Here is a 22,226-nt window from a genome sequence, read left to right on the forward strand (position 1 = left end):
GTGAGACCCGTGAGATCAATTTATGTTCATTGATCAACTTTATAAGTTAATGATCTAGTGGTCTAAATTGACGGTGGCAATTTTGTGATTATTGAAAAGTCTCGTAGTGTTTTGTGAATGTTTAGATTTTCAGATTGTAGACCTAATCAAATGGTTGAGAATTAGTCTTACGGGTCTCACGAAAAACCATTAGTCTCACATGATCCCAAGTCTATATATATATATATATATATATATATATATATATATATATATATATATATATATATATATATATATATAAAGGGTAAATCATGTAAGAAACACATGGGTAAGGAATGTGAGAACCAATATAAACTAAATTGAATTTGATCTATGATTGTGAAAACCAATAACATTTTTTTAATATTAAGGAAATTAATCTAAAACTACTTATAAATCACATGGTAATTTGAAACATTATTCAATGGGATTTGCTCTACAACATTAAACGTGGAAGGTTGTTACATCCGCGAAGAATCACTCCCTCATTAATATTAGAAAATTTAAACAAAATTAAAATCCACCTTTTCTAAATAAAAAACATTTTGATTAAAAAAATTATAGATAAAATCCTCAAAAATGTTACAATCTCCGTGAACTAGTTTTCGTGCATTAATTCATATATGACACATCACAAAAGAACGAAACATGCGAAACAAAATAATCATGGCTTATATTGAATGGTTAGGATTGGTTCATATGGGTTTGAAACATTTTTGTGCTCCCATAAAACATCGATTAGTTTTAATCAAATGATTATAAATGATAGGCAAAACTAACGTCACGATTACATTCAAATCTGAGTAATCTATTTTTTTGATCCAAAGGTTGAATGGAGTTGCGTTATTCTCATACTCTTTGAGGGTGGATTTGTCTTAAACTTCCCCCCTTTTTTATACTTATATATTAAAAGGCATTACGACTACATATGTCATTATATATTGATCCATCATCCCTAACGTTCACGACTATCTATTCCAAGACCATTTCAATTTAATAACAAAATAAATATACAACGATTTGGCTTTTCAAATCAATCTTCTTCATCTATAATTAGCAAATTCAATACGTATATGCAATTGGTCGCTACAAATTTGGTATTATGATGATGGATATAGAAAGTTTGGTTGCTCCCTTCTTTTTCAAATATGTTATTTCTCCCAACCTCCGTCACTCCATCAATATGTCTTTAACACATTTAAGTCGATGTGTGTTGTACAATAAAGATCAACTGTTGGGTGAGGATAAATATGTTGCTTGTTATATTTTAATCCGTTAGATAAAAGTATCGATAAAACAGTCACGAAACTATTTCCCTAATGATGGTTGGTTTGGCATAGTTGTTTGTAAGTGGAAAAAAGGGTTGAGATCACATTTTCATATTCATTTCTTTTTATTTCAAAATTTTAAATATTTTTTTAATTATTAACTAATTTTTTAATTTCTAGTTTTCATTAATTAAATTCTTTTTGATTTTTAAATCACAGGGTTTCGGTCTGTTTCTTTTTTATATTCATTTCTTTTGCTTTTCTTACATCCAATTCTTTTTATTTTAAAATTCTATTTATAAAAAATATCAACTTTTTTAATTTCTAGTTCTAATTAATTTAATTCTTAAAATACTTATATTCATATAGATCTGAATATTTATGTTTACTAGAAGAGTACTCACGCAATCAACGAGATACATCTCGATTTTAATGTTTTGTTTTATTTTTTTTATCTAAGTCTATGTTATAATACAGTTTTATGTGGTTTTGAGAAAACGATATTTTTTTGTTTTTTGAATAAAATATGAATATGAAGATATTATATATTGATATTAATATCAAACTAACAATTTAAAATTTCTTTCAATGATTATCCTAATTATATTTTAGATTTTTTATATTTAAAATAAAATGTTTATCCTCTATTTGATTATTTTTATCTGTAGTTAGTTATATAAATTCAAACATGAAGCTTTAATCAATTGTACTTACGCATAATTTACTTGTGATCTTGATTTTTAAGTAATATGCATCAATAAACAATACTTATTGCATAAAAAATGGTTTTTAAGGATTTTTATCAAATGTTTTATAATATAGTATATTATCATTTATTAAACTTTTATAAAAATATATTATTACATTAAAACTAAAATAAGCGATATTTAATATTGATATCAATGTATAAATATCATAAATGTATAAATTAAAGTCCTAAAAATAACATATTAGACCATATATTTTTATAATGTTATTTATGTCACCCGAGTTATGAATTCTATTTCTCACCTATATATAAGATAGATATTAATATTCTTATCATTTATTTAAGATATATTAATAAATTAGTGTAAGTAATTACTCACTTAATGATTAAAAAATATGTTTTTGGCTAATATAAAATATTTATCCCTCTTCTAGTATTTCACAAACAAAAGTCACAATATTCGTGGTATTTTGTTTCTTTTATCTGCACGCATCAAAAATCAAAATTTTCTGTCAAAATCTCACGAGACTTAGAGAACCAACATTAAGTGCATATCTCATATTAATATCTTGTTTGAATAACTTCGTCGACAAACTAAATTTGAGAACTTCTAGCCCCTTGTAACTTAAAATTCTAACTACGCCCCTGGGATAAAGAATGATTACCCGTTTACCTGACATTTTAAATTTTCGTTTCATTTATCGAGCAAAAGAGTCTACAGTGATTAAATGAGAAAAAAAAATACATAAAACTAAGTACAATAAAAATAAATTGTTTTTGGATTTTCATGTTGTAGTTTAAAAAATGACATTATTTTTATATTAAGAATAACATTACAATGTTTAATGGAACAAATTAGTTGTAGAATAATATTATGTTCATAAATTTATATGTTTGATATTCAGCTATATTTTTTGAAATTCAAAATGAAATATTTTTCACTATTTATCCCTTACCTGTTTCATTACCCGTTATCTTAATGGAAGGGTGTGGACATGGACAAGAGTTTTATAACATCGATAATTACTAGTTTTGTGACATGTTATTTAAATGCATAAGGTAACAGAAAAACCTTTACCCCGCCCATACACTACATGTTGTCGATTTGGTGATGATACCGATTCAAGGATACATATTTGATCCGAACGCTTAGTAGAATAGGTTCTTTTGTATTTGTAGGACACTGAACATTTGAGCTCAGGTGTTGAGATTGTTTAATCGTTTTTCAGTCTCTTTATGTGATAGGTTCATGCCAATTTGTGGTTTGAGCGTTTACTTCTTAATTCACCCTGGCACAAGCCTAAAGCCTTTGGCGAATGAAGACAAGCCGCAGTGAAGATAGAAGGACACTGAAACGATTCAGCGAGTTTTCTATTCGAATGAAGATTAGTGAGTGAATCTTTGGCTGAGATGTTCAATCAATATTTCTCAAGAAAAATAGATTTTGAAGACTTATTGATCAAGAATATGCTCGCCATCTTAATTACCCTTGCTCTTTTGATAGGGACATTCCTTGAGTGAGCAGAAAAGTATGTCATTACCTACTTTTACTGATCACCATAGTCAAAGGACAATGGTCCAGTGATGTGTCAACATCCCAGTGTACTCCGAAAAGGAAATCGTTATTCTCGTCAGGTCGAGAAGAAAATTGTATGTTCTTCATTCTTTCGAGAGTAGTCTAAGTGAGTGTTCTTATGAGATCCATGTGAAAAGAATTTTTCATTTAAGTAGATTGTTCAGGTAAGGTTTTCCTGTTGATATGTGTTGCAATCTACATTGCTACGACATCATTTTTCCCATTATTTTCCTTTGTTTTTGATTTTAAAGCCTATTAATTGAGTCTTATGTTTATTATTTTACATCTTGTTGGACTTATAGTTAAGTGGGCTTAATAGACCATCTAATGCTTTTTGGTCCGTTTTGTGGTATTTTAGACCCTAATTTGCAAGATAAAGATGTTACGGATGGATCAAAGAAGTGTTGCAGCAATGCAACAAACCACTTTTTGTCAGTCAGTATAGCCTCTTTCGGAATATCGCCGTTGGTGTTCTTTCCGATCTCTACGTAGTACTATTAATTGTACTTAGTCAAAGTGGACAAAACACTTTTCTATTATCTATCGGCTAACAACTCCTTTATTCTCTTTTGCAAGCCACCTTCCTGTGTATTTAAAGGAAGCCTTGGCTGTGATTTTTAGATATGCTTGGATACCTTTGAATGTTTTGGTTGTTGTTTAATTGTTCCAAGTTTAGTTACTTTTGAAGTTCATGCTTTCTAGTTTCTTAGCTTCTTTCAGTACAATTTACTAAACAATTTATCTCTTGTGTTCAAGCCTTTGGTACAAAGTTTATTGAATATATTCGAAGTTGTGAAAACTCGTCTTTTGATTTCGGTTAGTAGATCGTTTTTTTCAAAGTTGCTTGCTAGAATCTACTTGTTTCCTTCAATCACTTTCATTTAATGATTTCTTCTTTCACCATGAAAACAAAACAAGTAATAATAAACCACAATAGTGGTGCCTGATTGGTTTGAGCCTGGATCCAAAGGTCAAAAGTATCAGGAAATCTCAGGTTCAAATTTAAAGAGGAATAAAAATTCCCTTGTGGCCACGGAGGTTAAAATGCGGTGACTCCGGGCTATCTGAAAAGCAGGTGGTCCCCCTGGGATTAGTCGGCTCGCATAGGTGTAAAGGAATGTTGAGACCTACAACTAAATGTAGTGGATATTGTTTATGTACTAATGTTTCCTCCCACTTTCATGAGAGCCTCTTAATCATTCTAACCACTTAATTATTATGCACTAAACCATTTAGCAACTGGCAAACATCCCTATAGCAAAATGGAATTAGGGTGTTGAATGGTTAAGAGAAGCTCAAGATACAAAATCATTTAGAGGGTTTTAGAACCATTAAGAGACAAACTTTTTTTTGCCAAACAAGATTCACCTCTTAGCGATTCAAAAGTTGCCTGTTAATGGAATTATTAAGAGGTAAACAAACATCCCCTAAAAGTGTGATGAACTTAAGGATCTAAGCCATTATACACATACCACTTGAATGACATGCAAGTAATCTTTTCAAGATACCTAAAATGGATGTTATTTCCTAGCCTATGCAACTTGAGCTATGATATGTGGAGTAGTTCTTGTCTAAACCTTTGACTGGGTACTCTTAAGTTGATGGTTGGATGTTAATCATTAATTTTTAAGCTATTGGATCTAATACTGCAGCATTACCTTGGGTTGAAATATGTTGTTGCACCCATCCACCAGATTATTTATTTCAAGTCTTAACTAAACTTTACTCACAAAGATATTTTCTTCAATTTAGTCTAATTTAATTGAAACTCACTCACAAAGATATTTTCTTCAAATTCACCCTCTGAAGTTGACTTTTTCTTGACTTCCCAAGGATTCTAACGCTTACTTTCCCTATGGATCAATAACCAGTATCTTACCATATTACTTGTAATAGATGATAGTGTTTATAGGTGCATATTTGCATCACTACTCATTTATCATTGTTTGTTAGGGTTGTTTCCGTGCCATCAAGACCACAATGTATATTCTTTTGTTCCGCAACATTATGTGATTCTTATAATCAATAACGAATTAAATTTAAAAAAAAAATTGTGTATTTGTACTTCACTCCCTTCTACAATATTTGTTGTGTGTTTACCATCTCATTTGGAACCAACAAGTGGTATGTGAGCAATTGGTTTAATCTATCAGATAGTGTTTGGTTTACAAAGAAAATAAGACTAGATAGGAGTACAAGACATGATTGGACAAGTTGTCAATCTAGTGCTTAATATGACTAGGACAAGACTAAAAAAAGTTTTCTATATTGGCGGTGGTGGAGGTGGAAGTGGAAGTTGATGGTTGTGGAGCATGTAAAGATGGTGCATGGTGGTGGTAGAGGTGGTGGTCGTGGATGTGGTAATGATTGGTGGCATACGACGATGGAATTGTTGGTCATGGTGGTGACCAACAGTGATGGAGAATGAGGTGATGGTGGTCAACAATGGTGGAGGTGGAGGTAGAGGTGGTGGTAAGCGGTAGTGGTGGTAGTCAATAGTGGTGGAGGAGTAGCTATGATGGAGGTGGAGGTGACAGAAAGTTGCCATCAGGGGTGTCTATTAAACCAAATCCCGTACTAGGTTTAAGCAAATGACTGTAGATTAGTAATTTTAGTTTTTTCCCAATTTGTCCCAAGTAATAATAACGAGTTATACTAAAAGATGCAGCTAGTACACCCAAAACAACACATGTAACCCAAGTTAGTATGTGAGGTTTTTCAAATCCATAGGTGAAATTAAAAACTTTTTTGGTCCACCCAATCCTTGTCTTATGTCGTACCAAACCTGGACCAGTGATTTTTTGTTCTGTATTGTTTCTAGTCCATGTACCAAATGTAGCCTAAACAAGGTCTGTAATGGTCTCTTCTTCTCATAAATACAACAGTTTACTTGCTCAGCCCCCAGCTTTAAAAGGACAATGGAAAAATGTTTGTCATTCCTCTTGGAAGGTGTCTTTGGCCATTTAGGTTTTAAATATTTAAATTAGAATTGACTACAAACCGATAATTTTGTTGTATCAGCCATTCCCGTCATTTAGGTGATGGTGATGTATTACTAAATACCGCTCATCATTTACAACTATAAATACGATATTTATATTTTATTATCAACATGTCGAGAACCTATTGGTCACACGCTTTGAACATATATCAATAAGGAGTTTCAATAATTAAAATGTTTGATTATTATATCTAATTTGTATTGATTTAATCTGATTAAATAAAAATCAGATATTATTTATGTTGAACATAAATTGGTTGACTAGGTATAATGTTAAAAAAGAAGAGTGATGGTGTATGGTCACTCTTACACTCAAGTAAGGTGTAGAGATGGTGGTGGTCTTAGCCATATTTCCATAACCATAAATATCTATGACATTTTATGGGAGAATGTAGTCATGCAATTTTCTCTAGAAATCACCTAAAACATATGCTCCATTTTCTTTCTAAGTTTTGAAGCTATGGCTAGCATCACGAGAAGACAAAGGATTCAGATTGTTCCAATGGATACCATGAAGGCATCAAGTCTTGTTTGTTGTTGTGATTCAAAGTCTCTTTAACTGTGAGGTATAATTTTGATACATTTGATTCATTCAGGTTCGTATTATGATTTTATTTTTTGTTGTGCTTGAGATCTCGTAACCCAACACACTTAAAGTAGAGTTCTTACCAACTTGTAACACCCTTAAAACGGTAACAAATTCAGGCTTTTAAAAAACTATAAATCTCCATAACAAAAGCAGGATTTAAACCCATGAAGGGACAACTGTTGATTAAGTACAACATAAATAATGGAAATATAGATAAAAACCTATTAATCTAATCCTTATTTGAACTAGATTACAATCGTCTTTTACTAAAACTCCAAAAATCCACCTTCAACACAAAAATGCTCCCCAAAATGACTATACCTGTGATGTTCCTAAATAGCACCACCCAAACTCCTCAAATGGTCTTAGATCTGCCACTAGTAGGACTTGGTATTCATGCCAACAAGATAACTGTTTGGCTTAACGTTTAGTGAGTTCAAATTGTTCAACTTGAAAAATATAAGTAAAAAAGGTAGAGCAACTGATGTTACACGTAACAACATTAGTTTGCGACACAATACATCATATCAAGTCGTTCCAAACCTGGACATTTTATGCAAACGACGTCTTTCGACGATGGGGGAAGACCCTCTTCCATCAACATGGTGGGTATACAAAAGTATGGCCATATGTTGATGTTATTGGGTTACACCTTAGGTTCATTGACTTTAGTGCACAACCTTCCATAGTGTCACCTCAATCCCCCTTATACCTTCAATGTCTACACAAAAAAGTTCCACCTCAAGGACTCATCAAACCTTAGAGCCCATTCATTCTCTAGCCAAGTGCCACTTCAAGAATCCTATTGGACCTTTAGTGTCTACTTACTACCAAATCAAACTAGGAGACAACATAACCTTTTTGACTTTACAAAACCTATAATCCTCATGCATAAGGATTCTATTCCAATTATACCAATCTTGAATATTTATAAACATAGACTTCATATAACATCTCAGGGCAACCATACCAAATATTGTTCGTTTTGTCCTTATACTTGGAATCACAGTTTTAAAATGTGTCTGATAGAGGAGGTGTCTATTCCCTTATAAGGCAACCTTAGTTCACCTCCCCAACCGATGTGGGATCTTACAATCCAACCCCTTGAGAGTCCAATGTCGTCGCTGGTACACCAGTTCGGTTCTCAACTCTGATACATACTGTAACATTTCAGGCTAACCATACCAGATATTGTCTGTTTTATCTACACTTGGACTCATGGTCTTAAAATGTGTCTGATAGAGGAGGTATCAACTACCTTATATGGTAACATTTGTTCCCCTTCTCATCCAATGTGGGATCTTACACTTTACATAGAGATTCTTAATACGTGTATGATTTAATCTAGATCACCAAGGTGTGCTCCACTTTCTTTACACAAATATGCTATATAAGGTGAGTGTGTCAAATAGCTTGTAAATGATATTATGGCATCAACATAGCAAAGAACTCTTGCTTTAACTTCAAGGTGTAGTTAGGTCTATATATTAAAACCTTCAAAGTTTCATTTTTTTTCATTTTAGGTCAAACAACATCCATAATCAACAATGGTAGGTTAAATTACATTTTCATGGATGAAGCTTCACAAGGTTCCAAGATGACAAACGTAAGCAATCACAAATTTATTAAAGAGGGAAGAACTCACATGCTAGGTTTTTAGATAAAACTAATCAAATCTTTAAAATATGAAGACAAAGTCCTAAAGCGTGACCACCAACTTGTACTATTACTTAAATGCTCATAAATACTTGAAGATCTCCTGATTTCGGCCCTAGCAGTTCACAATTCAAAATAAATGGATAGGGTAAGGACATTTTGGAGTAAATGAAGAAAGATAAGAGAAATGGAGCAAAAATGAGAAAAACCATCCTAAGGAAATGAGGGATGGTGTTGGCCTAACCTACTAGCCACCAGACACATGCATAAGGTGTTGGGGAATCTGGGTACAGAATACATGGATAAATTCTTAGATTGTGTATTGGAAAGACACTTTCCAAATACTATATTTCGCCCGATTATGCCTCGGGTTTACACGAAATTTGTACTGGGATAATATAGGAACTTCATACACAAATTAAGGCACAAATCCATATATACGTTCACCAAATCACATTTTATGTAGTTATATGAGGGATGGATGTTACGGGCGGTTAAACGGTTAAAATATTATTGTATAGTAGTTATAACAAAGGATAAGGTTTGGTAGTAGTTATATAAGAATCAAAGATGACATCCATAGCTCTGGTTCCATGGCCTAGAACTCTGGTTCTATTGACCGAACTCTGGTTGTACTATAATAAGACTTAGTCAAGTTTTTCGAATCAGAAATCTAATTATATGGACCAGAACATTGGTTCCATAGTTTAGAACTCTGATTGGTCTAACTCTAGTCCAGACTTAGAATTTTCAGCGACAACTCAGAACTCTAATCAAGAGTGCTAGATTTTTCTTTACACTACCTTGGGTCTGTACTTGGTAAAATTCCACTAAGTTCGAGAGAAATTTCAGAGGTTTCCAACCTCCTAAAATTAGTTCAGATCATTCCTAAACATGAAATTACTATGTATGACTATTCAATGTTTCCTAAAATTAGAACTCTAATCAAGAGTGCTAGATTTTTCATTACACTACCCTAGGACCCCGCAAGAAGGTGCGACCCCCTTGACCACTACCTTTCGGTGATATAAAGTGATAAGGACAACATTTATAAGTATGCACTCTGCATCTCCTAGTATAATTTGTTTTCCTTATCACTTCAATCGATCTCAAGTAAATCACAATTACACCAAAATGATTGATGACACTAAAATCCCCAACAAATGGTGCACAGATATAGCCTGCATGGGTGACTTTTTCTCGCGGGTTCATGTAACACTCGGAGATCTGTAATGTAACTAACAGATTATGATAAAATCTTGATTTAATGTTACACTTTAATTTTGGTTCATACATCCATTTTTGGTGTTGTTAAGGAACACTTTCAAGTTAAGCCATGTTTTGTTTTCTAAGTATGTGAGGTATCAGGCTTGTTAGGCATGTGCGACCCTTGTGATTTGCGACCCTAGCATTGCACAACCACGGTTGTATTATGTACCGTAAGTTTGGGATTCTAGCACATGCGACCTTCACAACATGCAACCCTTACGTCTTGAGCCACAGTCGCATCTGGCGTACCGTAAGTGGGGGGCCTTGGACAAGGCGATTCTTGATCCGTGACCCTAGGGTCGCATGTCAGGGTTGTGGACGTCCATCTGCGTATTAAATGTGCTAGATTAAGTTCATTTACACCTCACCAAACCCTGTTTACTACTCCATCTTCATTTATTTCGGACCTAGGGTTCATTGAACCTCCTTTTGCTAGTTGTTGGAGCATTTAAAGTCAACAAGGAGCAAGGATTCAAGGCTAGAAGTGGCTAAAGCTTTAAGATCTCCTTTTTCTCATCATTTCACTTCGTTTCTAAGTTTTGTTCAAAACCTACTATTGTGGGTTCATCTATTAAATATATGGGTGATTTTGGACTAACTAGGTCAAAATTGGGAGTTTTGGGGATTTTGTACCGTTTGATAAAACAAGTGTGGGAATGTGTTTTTGATACATAGAGGATGATTATTTCAATGTCTTCTCGAATTTTGGAACTTAAACTTATAAAGTTCATATGTTTGGATTTGTTGATAAAATGGGAATTTTATTAACTTGATGGTTATTTGTAAACAAATGTTTATATGATTTTTAAGGTTTGATATGTCTAAGATATATGTGTGTGTATGTATGTATGTATGTATGTATGTATGTATGTATGTATGTATGTATGTATGTATGTATGTATGTATGTATGTATGTATGTATGTATGTATGTATGTGTGTGTATGTATGTGTGTGTGTATGTGTATGTATGTATGTATGTATGTGTGTGTGTGTGTGTGTATATATATATATAGAGAGAGAGAGAGGAGGAGGAGGAGGTTTACTTTGCAAATCACGTTATTTGTATAAACCGTACAAACCTCATTTAACCAATCATAATTGTTCATTTTTTTTTTTTTTTGTAATTATAAGAGATTGATTAATCATCTTTATTGTGGATAGTGTTAATCATGGATATTATCATCTTCTTTATATTAATTTTAGATAAATACAAGAAATATTTTCATTAAAATTTCATAACAATATATGAAACAACTTCATAAAAAAAAGTATTATATGAAACAATTTCATAAGATTAAACAATGAAATCGACGGATGAGGGTGGTTTGCATGGTTTGTACAAATATAGGTGGTTTGCATTTAATCGCTCTTATAAATAGAGGAGCGATCAAATGTAAATCGTCCCAATTTGCACAAACCTTACAAACTAATTACAATCAATCACATAAATCCACTTGTTTTCCTTTTTTTAATTTATAAGGATATTATGGTCACTTGAATTTACAATAGTTATGTTTGGTAATTATTTAATATTAATAGATTAGTTTGGTAACGATATAATATTTACATAAATATGGATGATATATTGATTAGTACAATATTAGCAAAGATTTAATTGAGGTATCCATTAAATTTTTTGAAAAAAATCGCTACATTTTAAAAAATGTAGAATAATTTCCAATGAAACAAGCTCAAATTTTTCAATGAAACAAGGTAATTTCCAATAAAACAGACTCAAATTGTTCCATGAAACAGGGTCATATATGATCGCATCAGCTTCATATGTATAACAGCTGTAATGAAACATGTTTATAAAAAATGTTTTTCTCCATTTTGCCCTTTCGTGTCTCCAATATGAATTCTTTTTTTTTTCTTTTTTTTACTTTTCATATTTAGTTTATTTCAATCTTGACCTTTCATCAAAAAAAATGGATGGATATGATTAGTTTGTAAAGTTTGTATGAAATAGATGGTTTGCCAAGAAAACCTCATATATATGTATATATATATATATATGTATGTATGTATGTATATATATATATATGTATGTATGTATATATATACATACATACATATATATATATATACATACATACATATATATATATATATAATGCAATGGATCCGAAGGCATAAAATTCGGTTTTATTGAATATGTATGACATGAGATTTCCTAGTTGTAATCATGGATTCGGGAGATCCCAAGGTAGAGACCCGGATAAGGTTGATGTCCATGTTTTATTATCCATGAGCGATGCTTATATAATATTAAATCGTGGCTTACTTATGTATTCCATCACAACCAATGGTAAATTGCGTCTTCCCCGTCATGTTACGATGTTTTACACCCTTCCAAGAGTAAATATGATCTAATAATCCAAAGTGACTTGATTAAAGCTATGTGTTTGCGTTTTAATGTTCTATAGCTTTTTCCTATAACTGTTTGTTCTCACTAGGTTTTAAGCCTAACACTTTTTCTTAAATGACATGTATATTAGGATCTCTAGCAGTGGAGCTACTAAGGCTTGAGTGGAGCATTTGCATACTGGTGGAGGTATTTTTGGGATACTATCTTTTGGAAGTCATTTGTATGATTACTGATGTTACATTTATTCTTTTAAGGATTATAGTGATACCCGTTTATGATCTAAATCTAGAATTGATTTCCATTAGTAGGTTGTCGGGTACCGTCTACAACCCTCTTACCATTTCCCCTTTATTGGTTGATTATATTTGGTCCAACTTTAGTCAACTTTATTTATACAGCTTTAAATTGTCTCTTGTTTTAGGGGTGTTACAGTTTAAGCGCCTTGTAAGCCGTTGTGCCTTCTGTTTGCTCCTCCTTGAGTTGCACTTCTAGTGCCACCATTCCAGTGGCTTAGGTGACTTTTTCCATGGCTTAGGCCAACCAGGAAGTCGCCGGGACCTCTCGACGATCGTAAACTTGCTAGATTTTGAACCTGAACCACCAACAACTTACTTATAGAATTAAATCGCAACTGAATGACATTTTCCCAATCTTAAATATTAAAACCACAAAAAGCCCCCAAAACTTCAATTATATATACATACATATATATACATAAATATATACATATATATACATATATATATACATATATATACATACATATATAGGATATATTTCTTTTACAACCTTGTGTATTTATACAACTTTTGCAACCCAATTAATTGAGATTTTTATAGAAATGATGGGAGTTCACTTATTATGATTTGAATATTTATGGAATATGAATAGAGTTCATTAATTATGATTAATACTTTATATTAGGAAACAATCAAAACTTCTATGAAATCACATATTCATCAAATGAAATGGACGGTTGAGATTGAGTTGTATTGGTTGTACAAATGTCAAGGGTTGTATAATAACCAACCTATATATATATATATATATATATATATATATATATATATATACACATACATATAGAGGGGAGCCTTCTTTTAAGAACCCATGAAATTGTGATAACTTTGAAAACTTATGCATCCATATGTTCTTTCATAAGATTTTTTTTCATCTAAGACTAGGATTTAGAATACTGATTAACATATATTTGTTTTACATGTACTTGGTTCAGGATGTGAACATTTTTTACATGTTTGTGAAATAAAAATACACGTAAAAAGTTTCACATTGTAAACAGAATACATATGAAACAAACACATTGTGAAACAAATATATGTTAATCAATACAATAAACACTATATCTAGACCAAAAAAATATCATGTGAAACAAAACCTTAAGGTAGAAGTTACGAATCTCACAAATTTTGAAGTTCTCAAATGATTCAGCCCCTATATATATGTGGGTGTTATAAACCGGGTAAGTATCATCATCCTCACTTACCGAGTAAGAATCACTAACTTTACTTATCGGGTAATATTTTCAATTGCCAAAAAGGCACAGTAAGATTGTTGGTAAAGGGAGACCAACATCTATTTATCGGGTAAAAGTTTCCTACTCAATTGATTTGCTTGGACACTTGATTTTCGATGATAGAAAAGAAATCTCATCCATTCATGTAGTGTATGATGTAATAAATACATGAGGGACAAGGAAGGGGACAGGAACCCCTCTTTAGAAGCTATTATGCTGACCATCTCATCATCCTTATATATGTGTGAGTGTATGTGTGTTATGTATGTATGGTAGCCATGTTCAAAATTCATCTTTTCATCTTCTAAAACTCCTCTTTTCATCATGAAAACCTGTGACTAATTAAGTAGCTAGTGAAATTGTTGTTGGTTAGCTAGGAAGATGGGGAAAAGCCCATGTTGTTCAAAGATAGGGTTAAATAAAGGGGCATGGACAGCCTCAGAAGACAGGATCCTCAGTGACTACATTAAGCTTCATGGTGAAGGCAAATGGAGGCAGCTTCCCATCAAAGCAGGTATATATACACTATCTATGTGTGTGTGTTTATGCTCACATAAACTTTGATATTTGTTGATGAAGATAAGAATCCATCCAGGTTTACAGAGGTGTGGAAAGAGTTGCAGGCTGCGATGGTTGAATTACTTAAAACCAGATATCAAGAGGGGAAACATTTCTTGTGAGGAAGAAGATCTCATCATTAGACTTCATAAACTCTTGGGTAACAGGTGCATCATGTTTTAACTACTATGAGAGGCTTCTCATCTTCTTGCAATAAACCCATTTTGACCTCTATTTCTACTTTTTGTTTTGTACATATATACATACGTGTAGATGGTCGCTTATTGCTAAGAGGCTCCCAGGGCGAACCGACAACGAAATCAAGAACTACTGGAACAGCACTCTAGCCAAAAAAGTGTGTGAGCTTCATAACGATTCTTATGTTAACAATAGGAAAGACAAGGAATGTGTGAATGAGACCGACCTAACTCATACAAAAGTGGTTAGACCCAAAGCCGTGAGATGCTCTAGGACATATTTCAGCCCACACCCACCACCCACAACAACCAACGTTGATGAGATAGAAGATCCTGCTAACCCTAAATCTATTGATCAATTGTCATTGATCTATCATGAAGATAATGACAATCCATCATGTTTCAATCTTCATGATATAGATGTGGCGATGGGGGAGGGGTGTTTGTTATCAGATCTATTTAATATAGATTTCACAAACGATCAAATGGTGAAAAGAGATTATATGGTCTCAGGTCCTTCTACAATGGATGCAACACATGTTTCATCCAAGGAAATTCTGGATTTTGCTTCAATTCCTGAAATTGAGGGAGAATGGCTATCTTTATTGTGAGTAACTAATTCATTTAGCTAGCTTGTATAATTAAATAACCGTTTTAGGAACCCAGGAACCACCTATACTAAAATAGGTGGTTTTTGGATTACTAAAACATTTAAAGTCTTTAGACATAAATGGTTCATGGGTTTTTAAAATATTTGAAGTTTTTCTTATATAAATTTATACATACACAATATGTGTATGTTGTATCTATGTATCTATAATAATGTGTTTTGATATTATCTTCTAGAATTGAAGTAGAGGGCATGTGATTCCATAGCACAAGCATATGTACGCATTTTTAATATAAATGGAGAATTATTCAATTTCTTTAAGTCTTGAATTCAAAGATTTTGGCATGTTGTGTACAAATTTAAATTGAAAATAGAAACCCTAGACAATCCATCAGAATCCCTGCCCATGCTTTTTAAATCATATTTCCAACAAATTAAAACAGAAAATTTCATTCTCAGTCCTTGTGGTTTTACAAAAATTACATCTCAACTCCTTTTCTTTAACGTCGAATTTTGGAAGGGAAAAAATTAAAGAAAAGGAATGAAGGAAAGAGATTGAAAGAAAATAAATTTTTTGAACGTGAAAGAAAAGAAATAAAAGATGATATTCTTACAAATATACCTTTATTTATTTCATGCCCTCTTTAAAAAAATTCGAGAACACAACGTAAACAACAAGGGACCAAATGCGTTATAAAATACATGCTACAAGATTGTAACCCGTAATTAGTTCAAAAAACAGGACTTTGAGGTTTTATTCCTTGTAAACCATAGGGACCAAGAACGTAATTTATTCAAATAAAAATGAGTAAACTACGTTTTTTTTTTGTGGTTCTTAAAAATAGCTCATTTTGTTTTTGGATTTTTGAAATAACAAAAATTAAATAAAAGTAGTAAAAAGACTAAAATGCCCCTATAATAACAGAGTTGGTCATAGGGACGGAAATGAAAATACATTGCAAGTTATAAGAACGAAAATAACAATAAAAAATTGGAGACATAAAATGCATAGATAGGTCATGTCATGAGCAACCAAACACGATGGTAACGTTTAGTCTTTTTTAGGGAGTTCCTTTTCTTGGTCAAGTTTCAAACAACAAGTCAACACGGACTTTTAGTTACAACAGTCCACTTTTAATAATAAAAAATGCAACGGTACGTTGGTTTGACCAAATCCACTTGTTTTTAAGAAATGAAAATTGTATAAAATGGTTGTTTTGACCCCCCTTTTAATTTACTTTATAGTCGCTTCTCTACATAATTGATCGAAATAGTTAAGATTTCGTAAGTAACATTTTAGCAATTTGCAAATTTCACTTTTATTAATATAATATTTATAAAACGACAATCCGCAAGGTGTTAAAGTGCCGCTTTCGAAATGCTAACATGGAAATGTCATTTAAATAACTTGCTAAAATGTTAGTTGTTAAAGTGCTACTTACCCAATTTGTTATACGTAAGCATTTTGCAAGTAACACTTTAACAACTTGCTGTGAATATTAAGTTCATAAAAAAGAAGATTTTGCAACACTTGTCCAATTTGCTAAAGTGTTGCGTCAGCATTTTGCAAATAACATTTTAGCAACTTGCTAAGAATATTAAATTCATGAAAAAGAAGATTGTGTAAGTTATTAAAGTGCATTCCAACGACTTGTTTGACGTTCTGCTGAACACACGAAATACGTAAGGGACAAATACACATTTTGCATACATGTCAAGCAATCCAATCAACAAATTTACATATGAATTAAGCTTTTTCTTCATCACCCATCCATGAAAGCTCTTACATTCTCAAAGAAGACATGTCAAATAATGCATTAGGCCTTACACCTTCATGCATCATTGGTCGAAAACCTCAATTTCATAACCACATGGGCGAAATTCGCAATGGTTAAAAAACCACAAGAAAAAAACATAATTTACTCAAATAAATTTAGTATTGATATATAATATAAAATAATAGCTTTTTACGTTTAATAAAAATTAAACAAAATACTAAAAAAGACCAAAATGTCCCTAAATTAACCGAGTTGGTCTTACAGACGAAAACGAAAATAAGTTACAAATTATAAGGAAAATAACAATAAAAAATTTGGAGACAAAAAATGCATATATGCGTACGTCCAGTCACGTCATGAGCAACCAAACACCTTAACGGTTGGTCTTTTTAAAGAGTTCATTTTCCTGGTCAAGTTATAAGCAAGTCGAGTCTGTGTTTTCAACTATTAGTGGAATAGTTTAGAAAAATTAGAACAATCCATTTTTAGTTATAAATTCAGTGGTACGTTGGTTTAACCAAATCCACTTGCTTCCAAGAAATGCAAATTGTTTAAAACTGTTATTTTTTATCCCTCTTGATTTTCTCTATTCAGGCGGGACTAAAATGCATTATATTTCTCAAAGTGAAGTTAAAACCGTAAGTTTTTAACCAAAACTCGTTAAAATATGTTCTTACAAACTTAATTAGAGGGGTCCCATAGTGATTTTAAGTCAAAATAGAGGGTTATAAAATGTAAAAACTTACAATTGAAGGGACTAAAACATAATTTTCTAAAGTCCAAGAGCAATTCTTTAATTTTCATGAAAAGTAGATAAACAAAATCGTGGTTGAAAATGTTAATTTAATACTTGCACGGTTTTATTACAAGTTCAGAAGACACAATACAACATTTACGTAACCAGGACTATTGGGCCAATTAACACCAGCCCGATGTCGCACTATCCACCAACTGACCATATACTGAAGGCCTAGTTATTGGGCCCAAAGCCCAATAGTTTAAGCCCATATATTTACAGATATTTGGGCCGGTCCTTCTTGGTTTGTTTTTAGGGTAAACTATAAATTTGGTCTTTATGATTTGTCAAAAATAACATTTGTTTTCCTGTAGTTTTTAGTTTTGAAATTACAAGATGACCATTACAGTTTGCTAGAATTTCTTGAATTGGTCTCTTCCTCTAACGACGGTGAAAATGTCACACCCATAATTACATTTGTATATAAACATATATTTTCATATATCAAGAAATATAAATTTACACATTCGGTCTCAAATGTATACAAAAGCTACAAAACCTGTATACATAACAAATATTCAAATACAAAAGATAACACATCTTTCCAACATCTCATGCAAACAAATATCAATTATTCACACCAATACAGATGAGACAACCCAACTCCTCTCGTTCCAAATATGAGACAATCCAACTCCTCTCGTCCTAAAGATGCGAGAACCTAACTCCTCTCATCCCAATTCCCAAAGATGCGAGAACCTCAAATTCTCTCGTCCGAAAGATGCGATAACAATAACCCATGATCAAAAAATCATCATTTTTCCAGAATTTGATTATTCTACCCTTATTCTAATATATTCAGCTACTGATTATGCCACATTTGTTACAAACAAATGATAATATCATATCAAAATTCAAAAAATTATGCATATAATCATCAAATACTCAAAATTGAAACCTTATGGTTTCTTCGCCAAGAAAACAAGAAAATGATGTTTTGTAAATAAAACTCACCTTATGATTACAAACAAATGAAGGTAATAGCAGCAATTTAACAAATAAAATAATCACATAATCGATTTCTACTAGCTTTCCTTCTTAGGTTCATATTTCTTTCTCGGCTTAAGAACACACACAGGAGCTCTCTTCCTTTTTTTTTTTTCATAATCATCATCCCAATGAGATATATCAAAATATCTCATATTAACATGCATAAAAAATATAAGGCGGTGGGGTTTTAAAAACATTTTAAGCACATAATCACATTTAACCCCACAACTTCCCACCCTTAATTAAAAAGAACCCCAAACATTATGACCGATTAACCCGATTAACACAGAAAACATTCCATTAAATGAGAGTCATTTTCGTCTTTTTATCGATTTTCTTTTATCTTTTATCCAATCAAAACCAGTTTTATGATTTTGTTCTTGTGTTCCATCACAACCAATGGTAAATGGTTCTCCCTCGTCATCTTACGATGTTTTACACCCTTCCAAGAGTAAATATGATCTAATAATCCAAAGTGACTTGATTAAAGCTATATTGTCCCTTTTAATGTTCTATAGTTTTTTTTCAATAACAGTTTGCTCTCACTAGGTGTTAAGCCAAACACTTTTTCTTAAATAATATATATATATATGTATGTATATATCATGATCTCTAGCGATGGGGCTCCTAAGGCTTGAGTGGACCGTTTGCATACTGGTGGAGGCATTTTTGGGATACTATTTTTTGGAAGTCATTTGTAGAATTATTAATGTTACATTTATTTTTTTGAGGATTATAGTGATGCCCGTTTATAATCTAGATCTAGAATTAATTTACACTAGTAGGTTGTTGTTTACCGTCTACAACTCTTTTATTATTTCCCCTTTGTTGGGTGATTATATTTGATCCAACTTTAGTCTGCTTTATTTCTACAGGTTTAAATTGTCTCCTATTTTAGGTCTTACAGTTTAAGCACCTTACAAGCCGTTGAGCCTTCTGTATGCTTCTCCTTGAGCTGCACTTCCACTGCCACCATTCCAGTGGCTTGCGTGACTTTTTCCATGGCTTAGGCCACCCAGGAAGTCGCTCGGACCTCTCAACGATCATAAATTCGCTAGATTTTGATCTTGAACCACCAACAACTTACTTATAGAATTAAATCGCAATTGAACGACATTTTCCCAATCTTAAATACTAAAACCACAAAAGAACCAAAACTCCAAATATATATATATATATATATATATATATATATATATATATATATATAAGGGAGCCTTTTTTTAAGAACCCATGAAATTGTGATAACCTTGAGAACTTGTGCATCATGTGTTATTTCATATGATTTTTTCCATCTAAGACCATGATTTAGAATATTGATTAACATATATTCGTTTTACATGTACCTGGTTCACGATGTGAACATCTTTTACGTGTTTGTGAAATAAAAAATAATCATAAAAAGTTTCATATTGTTAACCGAATACATATGAAACAAACACATTGTGAAACAAATATATGTTAATCAATAGATTAAGCACTATATCTAGATGGAAAAAATATCATGTGAAACAAAACCCAAAGGTAGAAGTTCTCACGGATCTCACAAATTTTGGAGTTTTCAAATGATTCAGCCCCTATGTATATGCGGGTTTTATGATAAGAATCACCACCTTCACTTACTGATTAAGAATTACTAACTTTACTTATCGGGAAATATTTTTGGTTGCCAAAAAGGCACAGTAAGATCGTTGGTAAAGGGAGGCCATCATCTCTTTATCGGGTAAAAGTTTCCTACTTAGTTCACTTGCTTCGACACTTGATTTTTCCATGGTAGAAAAAACTCTCATCCATTCATGTAGTGCATGATGTATTAAATACATGAGGGACAAGGAAGGGGACGGGAACCCCTCTTTAGAAGCTATTATGTTGACCATCTCATCATCCTTATATATATGTATGTGTTATATGTATGTATGGTAGCCATGTTCAAAACTCATCTTTTCATCTTCTTTTCGTCATGAAAACTTATAACTAATTAAGTAGCTAGTGAAATTGTTGTTGGTTATCAAGGAAGATGGGGAAAAGCCCATGTTGTTCAAAGATATGGTTGAATAAAGGGGCATGGACAGCCTCAGAAGACAGGATCCTCAGTGACTATATTAAGCTTCATGGTGAAGGCAAATGGAGGCAGCTTCCCATCAAAGCAGGTATATATACATCTATGTATGTGTATATATATATATATATATATATATATATGTGTGTGTGTGTGTGTGTGTGTATATGTGTGTGTGTATGTGTGTTTGTTTCCATTCAAATAAACTTTCATATATGTTGATGAACATGAGAATCCATGCAGGTTTACAGAGGTGTGGAAAGAGTTGCAGGTTGCGATGGTTGAATTACTTGAAACCAGATGTCAAGAGGGGAAACATTTCTTGTGAAGAAGAAGATCTCATCATTAGGCTTCATAAACTCTTGGGTAACAGGTGCATCATGTTCTAACTACTATGAGAGGCTTCTCATCTGCTTGTAATATACCCATTTTGACTTCTACTACTACTTTTTTTTTGTACATATATACATACGTGTAGATGGTCGCTTATTGCTAAGAGGCTCCCAGGGCGAACCGACAATGAAATCAAGAACTACTGGAATAGCACTCTAGCCAAAAAAGTGTGTGAGCTTCATAATGATTCTTATATTAACAATAGGAAAGACAAGGAATGTGTGAATGAGACCGACCTAACTCATATAAAAGTGGTTAGACCCAAAGGCTTGAGATGCCCCAAGACACAATTCAGCCTACACCCACCACCTGCAACAACCAACGTGGATGAGATAGAAGATCCTGCTAATGCTAAATCTACTGATCAATCATCACTGATCTATCATGAAGATAATGACAATCCAACATGTTTCAATCTTGATGATATAGATATGGCAATGGAGGAGGGGTGTTTGTTATCAGATCTATTTAATATGAATTTCACAAACGATCAAATGGTGAAAGGAGATGATATGGTCTCAGGTCCTTCTACAATGGATGCAACACATTCTTTATCCAAGGAAATTCTGGATTTTGCTTCAATTCCTGAAATTGAGGGAGAATGGTTATCTTTATTATGAATTACTAATTCATTTTGCTAGCTTGTATAATTAAATAACAGTTTTAGGAATCAAGGAACCATCTATATTAAAATAGGTGGTTCTTGGATTCCTAAAACATTTAAAGTTTTTAGACATAGATGGTTCATGGGTTTTTAAAATATTTGAAGTTTTTCTTATATAAATTTATATATACATATATGTGTATGTAGTATCTATGTATCTATAATAATGTGTTTTGATATTATCTTCTA

General features: G+C 32.4%; 2 protein-coding genes across 2 annotated transcripts; both read left to right on the forward strand.

The window, feature by feature from the left end:
* Positions 1-14,373: 14,373 nt before the first annotated feature.
* On the forward strand, positions 14,374-15,358 carry LOC112500051 (transcription repressor MYB6-like). Its single transcript, XM_025103308.1, has 3 exons — positions 14,374-14,506; positions 14,588-14,717; positions 14,824-15,358. The coding sequence occupies exons 1-3, from the start codon at positions 14,374-14,376 to the stop codon at positions 15,356-15,358; spliced, it is 798 nt and encodes a 265-aa protein (XP_024959076.1).
* Positions 15,359-20,938: 5,580 nt separating this feature from the next.
* Positions 20,939-21,993, forward strand: LOC112500052 (transcription repressor MYB6-like). The gene is made up of 3 exons (XM_025103310.1): positions 20,939-21,071; positions 21,224-21,353; positions 21,459-21,993. The coding sequence occupies exons 1-3, from the start codon at positions 20,939-20,941 to the stop codon at positions 21,991-21,993; spliced, it is 798 nt and encodes a 265-aa protein (XP_024959078.1).
* Positions 21,994-22,226: the final 233 nt, after the last annotated feature.

This window comes from Cynara cardunculus (assembly GCF_001531365.2).
Source record: "Cynara cardunculus var. scolymus isolate 2C chromosome LG 17, CcrdV1, whole genome shotgun sequence".
Lineage (NCBI taxonomy): Eukaryota > Viridiplantae > Streptophyta > Magnoliopsida > Asterales > Asteraceae > Cynara > Cynara cardunculus.

What these genes read in the sequence shown, in the direction of transcription:
- LOC112500051 (XM_025103308.1), top strand. Translation starts at nt 14,374, where the DNA reads ATGGGGAAAAGCCCATGTTGTTCAAAGATAGGGTTAAATAAAGGGGCA. An exon ending in GCAGCTTCCCATCAAAGCAG is followed by an intron (nt 14,507 to 14,587) that starts GTATATATACAC and finishes GAATCCATCCAG; the next exon opens with GTTTACAGAGGTGTGGAAAG. An exon ending in CATAAACTCTTGGGTAACAG is followed by an intron (nt 14,718 to 14,823) that starts GTGCATCATGTT and finishes ACATACGTGTAG; the next exon opens with ATGGTCGCTTATTGCTAAGA.
- LOC112500052 (XM_025103310.1), top strand. Translation starts at nt 20,939, where the DNA reads ATGGGGAAAAGCCCATGTTGTTCAAAGATATGGTTGAATAAAGGGGCA. An exon ending in GCAGCTTCCCATCAAAGCAG is followed by an intron (nt 21,072 to 21,223) that starts GTATATATACAT and finishes GAATCCATGCAG; the next exon opens with GTTTACAGAGGTGTGGAAAG. An exon ending in CATAAACTCTTGGGTAACAG is followed by an intron (nt 21,354 to 21,458) that starts GTGCATCATGTT and finishes ACATACGTGTAG; the next exon opens with ATGGTCGCTTATTGCTAAGA.